General features: G+C 37.4%; 1 protein-coding gene across 7 annotated transcripts in view; it reads left to right on the forward strand.

Moving 5' to 3' along the window:
• The window catches only part of NLK (nemo like kinase), a 146698-nt gene that overhangs the window by 118971 nt on the left and 14242 nt on the right, over positions 1–13485 (forward strand). For all 7 annotated transcript variants that reach the window (XR_014238298.1, XR_014238299.1, XM_082371288.1 and 4 more), the window contains exons 4-7: positions 2129–2235; positions 3733–3818; positions 7928–8137; positions 11269–11370. Coding sequence is in view for 5 of the 7 variants with exons in the window: in XM_082371288.1 (XP_082227414.1) it covers positions 2129–2235; positions 3733–3818; positions 7928–8137; positions 11269–11370 (505 nt within the window). In the remaining 2 variants the exon portion in view is untranslated. The remainder of the gene's footprint in view (positions 1–2128; positions 2236–3732; positions 3819–7927; positions 8138–11268; positions 11371–13485) is intronic.

Below are 13485 nucleotides of genomic sequence, written 5' to 3' on the forward strand. Positions count from 1 at the left end.
ATAACAGTGAAAAATGTATTCTGGCTACTGTGTTTTAGAAATCTAGGGGTCTTGGGCCAGGGTGGTAAGAGTGGACATGATAAGAAATGCTCTAATTCTGTGGCTAAGTTTTGAAAGAACCAATAGGATTGGAGGCAGAGTGAGAGAGGGATCAAGGTTGACTCCAAGGTCTGTGGTTTGTGGTGTGACCAACTTGCTGGAAAAATAGGGGTTTGCTGTGGGAAAGCCTGCACCTACAAAGTGTGTGGTGGGGGAAAGATAGAGGATACATCTTGGACATGTTAGTTCGAGCTGTCAATTAGACATCCCGTGGAGATGATGAGTAGACAGTTTGATAGACAAGGCTGGACTTAAGGAAAGAAGATTAACTAGAGATACAGAGTTGGGAGTCATCAGCATGGATGTTATTTAAAGTCATGGGACTGGACCCCATTACCCTAGAGAGTGAATATTGAAAGAGAAGAGGACCAGGGACTTCCCTGGCGGTCCAGTAGTTAGAACTCTGTGCTTTCACTGCCAAGGGCCCAGGTTCAATCCCTGGTTGGGGAACTAAGATCCCGAAAGCCGTGCTGCATGACCAAAAAAAGAGAGAGAGAAGAGGACCAAGCCTCTTGGGGCATTTCAAGAGGGGCATTTCAACATTAAGTGCTTGGGAAAGAGCACCAACAAAGAAGGACTGAGAAGAAAGAACCAGAGAGGGAGAAGGAAAGTCACAGTTGGGTGTCCTGCTAGCCAGTTGAAGAAAATGTCTCAAGGAGGAGGGCGTTTCCAACTGTGGTGTGTCGAGTGTTGTCAGTTATTCTCCCTTACTCCCAAGTTGTCCCTTTTCCTACCTGTTTTTGCTACAACATTAAATGAGAAGTGTTTTTAAATCCTTCTCCCCAAATAATCACTTACTACAAGAGACTTTTTAAAGCTCATAAGGGTAAGATACAAAGCCTAACATCACTTTTTGAAAATTTTAAGTTTTGAAGGCAGATTCCTTCTCGTCTTTATTTTTATAAGCCCAGCATTTACCCTTAAAACAAGCATGTAAATGCTAAAACAAGAACCACAGGACCTCTTAGTTCATTTATAGCTAATGGTAAGCACCCTAAGACTGCAGCCTCCATAATATCTTTCTGGAAGAAGAATTTTAGGATCTGAGGAACTATGTAAGAAAGCAAAATAACTGACATTTTTTGTCTTGCCTTTCCCTGCTTTCAGGTGCACAGGGCCAGGGAAGCCTTACTGTTTTACTCAGAATGTGAAACTGACTTTTACAAGGTGTCAAAAGAATTTGAATCCTGGTAGGAGCCTCCTAAAGTTAAAGGCCCTCTCCCCTTGTCTTAAGGAAGCTTATATTATTTAAATCATAAAACTCACCCAGACTTTTAAGGAGTTCTTAACTGCAGGCAGAGTAAGACACGAAGCTTTCCTTTTCTAGATAAAGCAAAAGGTGATGCCTTCACAAGAGTCCTGAATTCCCATCTCCATTGCTCCCTGTGCCCCAGCCTTTGATCATCTGCCTGTGTTGATTGAGCAAAACCCTGAGGGTATAACAGAGTGCAAAGCATGGGAAGCTTAAAATTTAGTAAGGGAAGTATAAATGTATAAAAAGTTAAATAATGAATTCAGTTGTGAAGATTGTAGAGAGATTTGGATTTGAACTAACCATTTTGCATATTTTTAGGAGTACCATACTTTATAAAGTAACTTAAGCCACAGTTGATAGGTAGGTTGTCATCTTTTCCATTGGTGCCATGGTGGCCTAGGGTGAGACCAACAACCCTCTCTTGGGGTTCAAAGAACACTCCAGTAACATGTCTGAATAGACCCTCAGACTGGTCTTCACACTCTTCCTGGCCCAGCTGTCGTTGAAAATATTTACCCTTATTTTTCTCTTTTATAATGTTAATTATAGTGAAGTCACTTGGTTGTTTACTTCTGCTAACTTTTTAAAATTCTTTAGTTTTGGCAGTGTTTTATCTCGTGAGGGCTGGAATTGTCACCTCTTTCATGCTGTCTAGAAGCTTTCTTTCCCTAAGCTTTTTCCAGCCTTAAGAACAGAAGTTATTTAGGCCTGGTACCTACTTTGCAGGGATTGGGGGCTGAATTCTCAGAACTTTCCTTAACTTGAAACCTCAAGATATGTTGTCACAGAATTGATGCAGAGTGACCTACATAAAATTATCGTCTCTCCTCAACCACTCAGCTCAGATCATGTCAAAGTTTTTCTTTATCAGATTTTGCGAGGTAAGATTTTCTTTATGAAGAAAAAGGTAGTGTCACTGTATAAATGAAATGTTTTGCTTTTCATTTGAACTAATCTGACCTTCCAAGGCTTACTTCTTCCCTAACAACTTCTTTCTTTTGACCAAGGTATATTTAATAATTTCTATACTTGATGTTAAATAAGAGGCTTTTAAGGGTAGCCAAGTGGTTCTTATTTTCAGTGATGGAAGAGAAGGCCCTATCTAATTCATTAGGTAGCCGAGGGGTTTAATATAGGGAGGTAAATAAGCAAGATGGTTTGTCAAACAGGAATGCTTTGTCACAAAGTTTCCACTAAACAGCCTTTAGTAGGAGTGTGTGGCTGGCATCAGATGACTAAATTGAAAAGGAACTGTGTTCCCTATGGATAACATACATTCTTCAAGCCAGCAGTAGGTGGGCCTGGCCTGAGTGTTGGCAGGCATGCCTGAGTTCAACTCTAGAAAAGCAAAATGACTCTTCAAGCATGGAGGAGACTGATAGAAACAGCCAGCTAACTAATTCTCTAGGCTGGCTCATTAAAGAGCACTGACTTGACAGAAAAGCGATTTGGGCTGACATTGTTGGCGCTTCCTCTGGCCATCAGGTGTGTCCTTCAGAATTTTGCTCTTACAAATGGAGAGTTGTTTAAAACTGAAACAGTTTTCTTACCTAGTAAAATACTTTTTTTCTCCCACGGGATTCAAAGAATTAAGACATTCTTTATAAAAATTGACAAGCATCTGCCAAAAGAATTAAAGCACATACACAGTGTTAAAGCTAGAAAGTTCACCTTCTATAGATTTGTTGATATTTGGGGATGGGGGTGGGGTGGGGGTAGAGGGGAGATATTGGATATTGGATCTTTTTTTCACACTTGTAAAAAAAAATGGGATTTGCTATATTTTATTCAGAAGACTCAGCCTTGAAGCTGTGATCTTGAGCAGTGCTAAAGCCTACAGTCTTTCAAGATGTCAAAAATATTTTTAAAGTAATTACCCTCTTGATTCTTAGTGGTGGAGAATACTACCAACAAACCTGGGCAAGTTTCTGAATTTTGTCTCATCAATGAAGATCTGTCCTGGGAAAGGCTCCCTGCTGGTTGATGGGAACTATTTTGTGGGAGCAGCTCACAGTCACGGGTTGAGAGTATCAATAGCAGAGCTCCAGTAGCCACACTTGTGAACAATTCAAGGTTACTGGTCTGGTCAGCCTTTACTCCAGTGCTTGGAACGCTTGTCTATATACTTAAACCTAAATAATCTTTCGAATTATGGACATTATCTCTAGACTGTTCAAACCTTTGATGACATTTTATTTTACTGTAGCAAAATTATAGTTTTTTGAGGTAGGACTAAGTCAAGCTTTTAATAATGTTCATTATGCAGTTATTTAGAGAACAATTTAAAATACTGTACTCTTGTCTCTATGGTTTTCCCCAAATCATTGGTTGAGTAAAAGGAATTAAGTATCTGCAGTTAAATCTGTTTGTTGTTTCAGGTTTGAAGTATCTCCATTCAGCTGGCATTTTACATCGAGACATTAAGCCAGGGAATCTCCTTGTGAACAGCAACTGTGTTCTAAAGGTAGCTTTTCAGTTTATTTAAACATGTAAGAAAAAATTGGAACGTCAAGGCATGTTTAAGAACATGTTTTTGTGAAAGAAATGGTTAAATTTATTTTCATCACTTTACCAAAAATTAAAGAACCCAGTGTTCTCTAGCAATATCTAGCAATATCACTAGTCATGGACATAGTAACTAACTTGTAGTCTTGGCTCATGGTTTCTTCGTGATATTTTGCACATGTTTTGGAAACATTGGAATTGGAATTGCAGTGTGACTAGAAATAAGAATAGAGAAGGTGATTTCTTTTCAGATTGTTCCCTTATAAAGGAAGTGTATATCGGAAGAAAGATTGGAAGACCAGTAAGCTTCTACTTACGTAAGAATCAAGTGTGGCTTTTAAGAAGACTGTCTATGTTTTTGCACAGCTAACATTTTTATATGCTGTGTGACTGAGGCAGCAAAGTAGGGAAGTAGAAACATTTAAAAGTGAAAATACTAACCCAGGAAAGGGTCAAATGTATTTCCACGGTATACAGTAGCCAATTCTCAGTTATCCCTCTGAAAGGGTATTGATTACAGGATTTATTATGGTTAGCAGCCCGCAAATCTCAAGATGTCAATTTCAGTTTTTTATTCTTACCCCAGTACCATCCCCACCCCATTGTCTTTTGTTAGAGTGGCTCACAAATAGCAGAATCCACATGTGTACATATACCCTACCCCTAATAGAGATGTGTATTAGCAGAACTCCTAAATAGTGAGGAGCCCACCATATTTTTCCCTATCATAGAAATTAGAGATAAGGGCCTTCCTAGAGCTGAGTCATCTCTGTGTAAGCAAATTAAAATTCCTTTTATTTTATGAGTGGCTAAAGTATTATATGGTGCTTCAGTCTACAGTAAATATTCTTAACATTTCAACTGATATATTTGAAAAAGAAAACTGTTTATAAGTGTTGTCTTATTTTAAACATAATCAAGACTGTCATTAGTACTTAGCTTGTTGGCAGTTAAACTAAACCTTAAAACCAAGTATATAAATGAGTTTCACTTTTATCTTAAATGCTTTCTTTAAACTGCGGGCCAATTTTCTTCAAAAGCTGATGTGTTATACTGCTTTTGAATAAAAAATTTCCCTTCACTCTATCCTTGAAGAACTCTGTTCCTGTTTTAACTCTAGAAAGATTTAAAACACCTATTTTTCATATCTTCCCTGAAAACAACTAATATTGTAGTTCATTCTTTTGTTGTTTCCACAGAAAATTAATTGTCCCAAAAACCACTGAAGTAAATATTCCTTCTATAGGTCATTGAGTTCATTCCCCTGCCACCTTTTCACTTTTTAAAAAGAGCTGTAGGGACTTCCCTGGTGGTCCAGTGATTAAGACGCCACGCCCCCAGTGCAGGGGGCCTGGGTTCAATCCCTGGTCAGGGAACTAGATCCTGCACGTGGCAACTAAGACCTGGCGCAGCTAAATAAATAAATATTTTTAAATAAAAATAAAAAAATAAGAGCTGTAACCTATCCCCATAAGCTATTTTAATTCTTAAAAAAAAAAATTAAGAACGTTATAGTCAGGGACTTCCCTGGTGGTGCAGTGGTTAAGAATCCGCCTGCCAATGCAGGGGACACGGGTTCGAGCCCTGGTCCAGGAAGATCCCACATGCCGTGGAGCAACTAAGCCCGTGCACCACAACTGTTGAGCCTGCGCTCTAGAGCCCACGAGCTACAACTACTGAGCCTGCGTGCTGCAACTGCTGAAGCCCGTGCACCTAGAGCCCATGCTCCACAACAAGAGAAGCCACTGCAGTGAGAAGCCCGCGCACAGCAATGAAGACCCAGCACAGCCAAAAATAAATAAGTAAAGATTTTATAAATAAATAAATAAATAAATCCTGTTTTGGTTTTTTTTTTGTTTTTTTTTTTTAAACCTTATAGTCAGGAATTCTTTGTCCTATTCAGACCAAATCACTTTATGACAACTTAAGCCAGTTTCTTCTTATTTCAGTTTCTGGTTGGAGAACTTCACAAAGCATTTGTGTAGAATCTGTCATGCTTGATGCCATTAACTGCTTGCAGTCCATTTTCCAAATCATTATGGTATTGTAACCTCTGGCTACATGAATGAGTAACTAAAAGAAAATGTCATTTATGAATAAACAACATACAGATCAGAACAAATTGAAATTTTGCTCTGTTCCTTTAACTTGTCTTAGCAGCCTACTTTTAAAAGCCAGAGTAGAGTGCCAGTCTACTGATGCTAATTCTCTCTTTTCAAATGTAAAAATGCATAGAAAATAATTATGATAAAACATCTTTTTTAAATTAACATCCTTTCAGATTGTGAATATATTTTGTTTACTGTTAGGCACAAAACAGATAATTTTGCTGGAAATCGCAATATCTTTTTGGTTATCTGACCATATAAGCTTCTTACTTTGAATTTAGCCTGTCTTCCAGATAAATTGCCAAAAATGATTCCAGATCTGTTTTATAAGAGAAAACATTTTCTGCTGGGTAGGTGGTTGGTTTTTTTTGTTTTGTTTTGTTTTGTTTTAGTATAAATACAAGAAAAATAAAGTGGATTTAAGTTCTTTCCTTTAGTTTTATTTTGTTTTAAAAGATATCCTAAAATTTTTTGGCCAAGCAATAGAGTTTTTAAATATTATGTGTTATTTGAACACTGGCCTTTGGGAGGATTTGATAAACAACATATGCCTTTTTTTCCTTTTTGGTATAGTTTTTTCTGTGTGGTCTGGAAATTTACTTTCATTTTTAAGCTTTAAAGATGTTGGCTTTATACTTCTTCATCCCCACATACAAACATGAATTCATTTGATGTGACCAGACATAATACATTCAAGATAAAAAGAGAGGATTGCCAAAAATTAGGGGTAAAACTTGTTTTCTTTAAAGCAGTGGTTTTCAAATTTTTTTAAGCCTCCAGACCCTTTTTTCAAATGAAATATTACGCTGGGACCTCAACTTAGAAGACAGATAAAAAGTGTTATTTTGTCCCTTATAATATTGGCTCAGAGTTAATCAGTGAGAACACTGGAGCTTAGATGGTCATTCCTCTCTTATCCTCAGTGCTCCCAGTTTTTGTTTTGGTTGCCCAGTATCAAGAAAATCTTAATTCCTGAAAATAAGCAGAAGTTGCTGGTGGTGGCACTGCTGCTATTTACTAACAGCTCACCTTGCAACCTCCGAATATTTTTCACTTAAACAGAAAGAGCAAGAAAAGATTTATTCCTAGGTCTGCATGTAAATTAACCAGTCTTTCTCATTTACCATTATGTCTCCAAGTTCTAGCATACTGTCTAAAATATAACAGGCACTCAATTAATTAAATGTTTATGGTGTGAAGAAATGAAGGAACCTGTTAGCATTGGTATTCTACAGTGTGCTACATTTTGACATATTCACACATTTGAGTGTGTATTTTAAATAGATACATGTGAAGTTTAGGTAAAATGTTTACGGAACTCCTGAAGTACCTCCTCAGAACTGGATTCAGCAGGACTCCGTTTGAAACCCGTAGCTTTAAAGAAATTTTACCATATATATTCCATTGAGATAGTGAACACATGGGAATTTCCTCCAGTCCCGTGGTTAGGACTTGGCGCTTTCACTGCCGGAGCCCCAGGTTCCATCTCTGGTCGGGGGAGCCAAGATCCTGCAAGCCATGTGGTGCGGCCAAAAACAAACAAACAAAAAAAAGATAGTGAACATAGTTAGCTCAGGAGGTCTTCAAGATTTTCCTTGTAATATCTTCCTCCATAAGCCAGCCTTGAAAATAAATTAGCTTGATTTGTTCATTAAACCTAGAAGTATGCATTCAGCTGCTTTTTGTTTGTTTAGTTAGTTACAATTGAAAACAGATAAAAAGTGAAAAGCATATCTTTATAATACATCATTTTGTATAGAAATATGGAAGTTTGAGACTTTTCTTCCCTTTCATCCAAATAAGATCAAATTATATTGACACAAATATACTCTACCTATATCATTGAAAACTTTTCAAAATTCAGAGGTCTATCAAGATTTTAGTTTTTTGTTATTTTGTTTTACTTTTTCACTTGTAAATATATTTGTTTGACAATATTTTGATAATCTTTTCTATTTAGATTTGTGATTTTGGATTGGCCAGAGTGGAAGAATTAGATGAATCCCGTCACATGACTCAGGAAGTTGTTACTCAGTATTATCGGGCTCCGGAAATCCTGATGGGCAGCCGTCATTACAGCAATGCTATTGACATCTGGTCTGTCGGATGTATCTTTGCAGAACTACTAGGACGAAGAATACTGTTTCAGGCACAGAGTCCCATTCAGCAGGTATGATTTCACTTGAGGCTTTAGGAGCTTTTCAATTCTGTTACAGATTTAAAGGAAAAACCATCTTGCACACATGTCTTGGGCTTATTCATTGTACTGTCTAAATTGCTTTTAGCAAATTCAAGTTCACTTAAAATTCAGAAAGTTATGAAGTTGAAGATTACAGAGAGATTGATTTTGCAACTTACAAGCCTATTAGAGGGAATGTTGACTTTATTACACGCACTGATGCATGGCAGCGGACTCCGATGTAACAGTTTGCACAGGTGTAATCTTCAGTGGTTAGAGGGCCTCTGTTCTTTCTAACTGAATGGATCTGACATGAAAATGTATTTGGTGACTTAATGTACTTACACTTTGTGCTTAGAATATAAATTTTAAGTGTTGACTTCTTTATGAACATTTAGAAACCCTTTCTAACCTTTATTGAGCTAAAATATTTAAATGTGGCAGAGAACATCAGGAGCTGATTAAACTGTAGCTTTAGGAAACCGTTCATGATATTATACTTTAACTGTCTGTCTTTATAGCTAATTCATTACTACCCATATTTTCTTTGGGGTAATTGCTAAGTATTTTTTATTCATAAATTTTAACAATATTGTTTGCGTGAGAATAACGTAACAATGATGAGTCAGGCCGTAGAATCAAATTGGTGGGTTCAAATCCTAGCTCTGCCATTTGCTATCTATCAAATCTTGGGCAAGTTAAACTGTTCCTGAGGATTGTTTTGCAGATTAAATGAAGTGGTAAAGCTGAAAGTAAGGCCTGGGGTCTAGTAAGCACTTAGGCAATGTTAGCAGTTATGTTGGTGGTCGTGGTGTGCCAGGGTGTGAGGAATACAGCCATAAATAAGACAAAGCTTTGTGAAACTTTCACATGAGATAGAAAATAAGTATACCAATAAATATCCCAAGTAATGATAAATTCTATGAAGAAAAAATTAAACCAGGTTAGGGATAGAGAATGATGATGGAGCAGAGCAGTGCTAAAGGACTCTTTGAAGGGTAACATTTGAGGAGTGACCCAAGTGAAATGAGGGAGCAAGATACCGGGAAGAATTATTCCAGGAAAAGGGACAACCAGAAGGTGCCTGGACAGAGGTGAGGCCAGGAGCATACCTGGGACAAAAGGGACAACCAGTATAACAAAGCCCTTTGAGGCAGGAACAAGTGTGGCGTGTTGGAGGGATGGCTTGATTAAGGAAAAGTATGTAAGAGATGAGGTCACAGAGAAAGAGCCTGACCATGGAGACCTGATAAGGACTTTGGATTTTATTCGATCCAAAGTGTGATGGAAAGCTCTCTGTTTTTGAGCAAGGGTTTTGAGCAAGGGAGTGTTAAGATTTGATTGATCACGTTTTAAAAGATCACCCTAACTATTGTGTATCTTTGTAAATAATTCATGCACTTGACCAAAAGTGAAATTATTTCCTTTATGCTCTATCTACCAAGAATTGTTAACTGATACATTAGAAACTATATATGCTCTGATCAACATTTAAATTTATTTCTGTGCTATACATTCAGTCTTTTTGTTTAAGTTTACATCTTTAAAAATTGATCCTGGTGATAAAAAATTATCATATATAATCTAATGTTGGATACTATTGATAATATTCACTTTACTATTCAATTTCTTTGGAAGGTAGAGTTTAACAGACTTACCTGTAAGATGATATGTCATATCTGGACATAAGCTGCCATACAGAAAAGCTTAAGTAAAAATTAAGATGTTGTTCAAATACTATATATTGAACAAGGATCTTGGGTTGCTGCTGAAAAGAATGTACAAAGGAAAGTGTGAAGCAACTGGAACGGGATTCAAATATCTCATTTTCTAGAGAAATAATATAGGTCTTGAGTTTGCCAGTCTGATGTAGCCGCTGAAGTCTCCTTCACATCTATCAGTCATCAGTGTATTTTGGAGTGAGAAATCAAGATCTAAAATGAAAAAAGAGTCTAACTTCTGAGTGGAAGTAGATATTTTCTGTAGCATTTTCTCTTTTATCTTCGAGAAATAAATACCCTATGTACTGTAGTACCAGCAGACTTCATAAAAATGTTTCTCATCCATAGGTCTGACCCATTTTAGACAACTTTCTCAATATTTCCATTTGTTTTCATGAGCCAGTCATTTCCTTCGGCCTTTAGTGTAGTTGTTAGAGGTCCAAAAGTATCACCGACACACTTTTCCCAAAGAGCTTTTATATAGAGATCTTTTATTCTGTGCAAAACAGGCTACTTGAGAATCTCCATTATCCTGGAGGGCAGTGATACTGATGGCTACCCCATAGCTTAGTTAAGTGCAGAAAATAGTGCTTTGTATTTGGCAACCCCAGAACCAGGAAAATAAGTATTCTCTGGATAAGAACTTTCCATCCTGGAGGAATTAGAATGAAATGTTATTGCTAATTGGGTTATGAAATTAGAACAATCATAGCACTAAAGAAAATTGTTAAGGTAGTTTGCTACCTCCAAAGACTTGTTTGTGAGAAGACCATTTTTATTGGTCTCCTTTATTGTGCACAGCTAATTAGGTGTGGCCTTATGCGGTGTCATAGTTTTCTAAATCACATGGTTTTTCGCCAGTATAAGAGATTTCTAGCATAACTAGAATGTAAAGGGTCTGCACTGGCCCAAACTTAGCTTTTATTTCAGGTGTGAATGTTCTGAGTATTTACTAAATCACAGCTGCCTGGTTTGGATTAGCTCCTTGATGAGCCTGAATCCGTTTGAAGCATCAGAATCCATTGATTAACTGTTTGAACAGAATAGTCATTAGCCATCACTGAGAGAGCAGTTCGTTTCTACAAGGATCATAGAGGCTGCGGTATCAAGACACGGGGCAGGCAGATGCAGACCCTAAATTACTATAGCCTTAGAATGCCATGCTTGCCAAAATTATTTTCTCTATTTGTATCTTATGGATTGCTAATAAACATTTATCTGTTTTTTTTTTAAAAAAAAGGCCAGAAAGTGAAAGTAGAGGCTCCTACCAGTTAATCTGGAACTTGCCTTAATGTTCTTTTCCCCCGAATTTGGTCCTCATCTCTAACGCTGTGATTGAAGAGTAATGAAATGTTGTTTCCATGAGCTTACTATCCATCTGTACTTCGTGTTTCCTCATAGTTGGATTTGATCACAGATCTCTTGGGCACACCATCACTGGAAGCAATGAGGACAGCTTGTGAAGGTGCTAAGGCACACATACTCAGGGGTCCTCATAAACAGGTAAGAGGAGAAGAAGGGCTCTGTATCTGGTAACCATCTGTTTGGGCAGAGTTTTCTTCCAACAGAATAATGAAATGAGAATTTTTAAACAAAAGCATTACTTGTAGGTTTTATTAATTTTTTTATGTCATGGCCATAAGTAAGAAAATGTTCAAATATTTGTCAAACCCAATAGAATATAGTAATTCCCAATGCTATAGGAAATAGTAAATATTTTTGTAGCACCTTTGCTAATAAATGACCCCTGGCTTTTGTCTCCTGGTTTTTGATGTGTCCGGGAAAAGTTACTGGGGGTGGAGCTTTGACCTCAGTACCATAACCTAGTGCATGTATACTCAAGATATCCTTTCCACATACTGAGCCGAAATACCTGGTATCTCTTATTCCAGCCAGGAATGTGAAGCTGTTTCTATTGCACTCTTGCCACTAACACAGAATCAGATGTGAATGTTGTTAGAAAAGAAGTATGAAGAGAGATTGCCAGATTTGCACTGATCAATATTACTTGCAACCAGCCAAGTCACTGCTGAGAAAGACAAGATGGTTATTATCTCCACCCTGTCGATTTAGCAGCATTTTTTAGAAGCACTTTCCTAATCTCCTTTGGACAAAACAGCTTAATGATGTGAAGAGTGAGTAAGGGGAATACTTTTCCTAGGAACAACAAACCGAAACAGAAGAGAGAAGGCTTGAACAGGAAGACTCGGCAACTAATTTTCCTGGGCTTTGCCTTGCTTTCTTTTAAACTGGGCATTTAGATGATCTGATTGATCATTAGAAGATCTGGTTGATATAATTGATAGACCAAATGACAGACTGAGTTTGACAGTCCTCTCAAATTACCTGCCAGACATTTGGTCAAGGCCTTACCTTTCCCTTGTGGTTCCCTCTCTGTGATTCTAGTGATTCCGGAGCTTCCATTTTCACAGGCAAAAAGGGCAATGGGTAAAGTGTGTTATCTTCTAAAACCAGCCCGAACTAGTAAATGTAGATTTACTACTAGAGATGTAGGTGCTGGTATTTTAAATAGCCCCCTGCTGGTTATGTCCTTCTGTTGCATTTAGTTTAGAAGTATAGAATCATTTGGGCCCTAACTCCCTTAGAAGAGCACAGTAAGTCTTAACCTAGAGGAAGGTTCTATATAAATAGAAAGAACTAACAAGATCTGTTATGTTCAGTTTACTGGCCAGTATAGGGAATATTAAACTAATTTATCAATACCTGGCACATATACCTTCAAAGCAGTTTTTTAAAATTTTGTTTGTATATATGCAAGTAATATGTGAGTACATGTAAAATAAAAATTTTACAGAGATTTAGTCATCCATAGCTATCCCCACGCCATCCTAGTCTCCTCTGGATTAATTTTAGAGTGTCTTTCCAGACATATTTTTCTATGCATTTATTTACATAATTTGTACAAACAGAAATATGTACTATTATTTGTTGGGACTTTATAAAAAATATATATATACAGAAGGAGAACCTTATTGGCTATCTTCTTAAAGTCACAGATTACTGCCTCAAATTAATATACTTGTGTTGGTTAAGATACGTACTTGCATGTGGCATCAGTCAGGACTCTTTCCACTGAGACAGTTAAAACTGACTTAAGCAAAAAAGGGAACTTACTGGCTCATATAACTGAAAAGTCTTGAGCTTCCACTGACTTCAGGCTCTGCTGGATTCAGGTAGTCAAGTGATGTTTCATGCCAGGAATCTGACTCTCTTCTGTTCTGTTTTCCTATGTGGTGGCTTCATTTTCAGACAGGCTTTCCCCCGTGTGTTTGCAAAAATGGAACCAGTAGTCCAGCCCTGCGTTCTATTAGCATATCAATCCTCAGGAAAGAGCTTTCCCAAATAGCCATAAAAATATTTGGAAGGTCTCTGATTCCATTAGGAATGTATTTGGTTATGAGTAATAGAAAACCTTGCTTACAATGGTTTAAAGAAATAGAAGTTTATTTTTTTCCTCATATCATGAAGTCCCAGAGGTAGGCAGTCTGGTGATGGCATAGCAGCTCAATTATGTCATAGAGGATTTAGTTTTTTCCTTTCTCTCTGCTCTGCCATCTTTAGAATATTGACTTCATAGTCTCTTGCCTGTTGCCTCAT

Source organism: Balaenoptera borealis (assembly GCF_965194805.1).
Source record: "Balaenoptera borealis genome assembly, chromosome: 20".
NCBI lineage: Eukaryota > Metazoa > Chordata > Mammalia > Artiodactyla > Balaenopteridae > Balaenoptera > Balaenoptera borealis.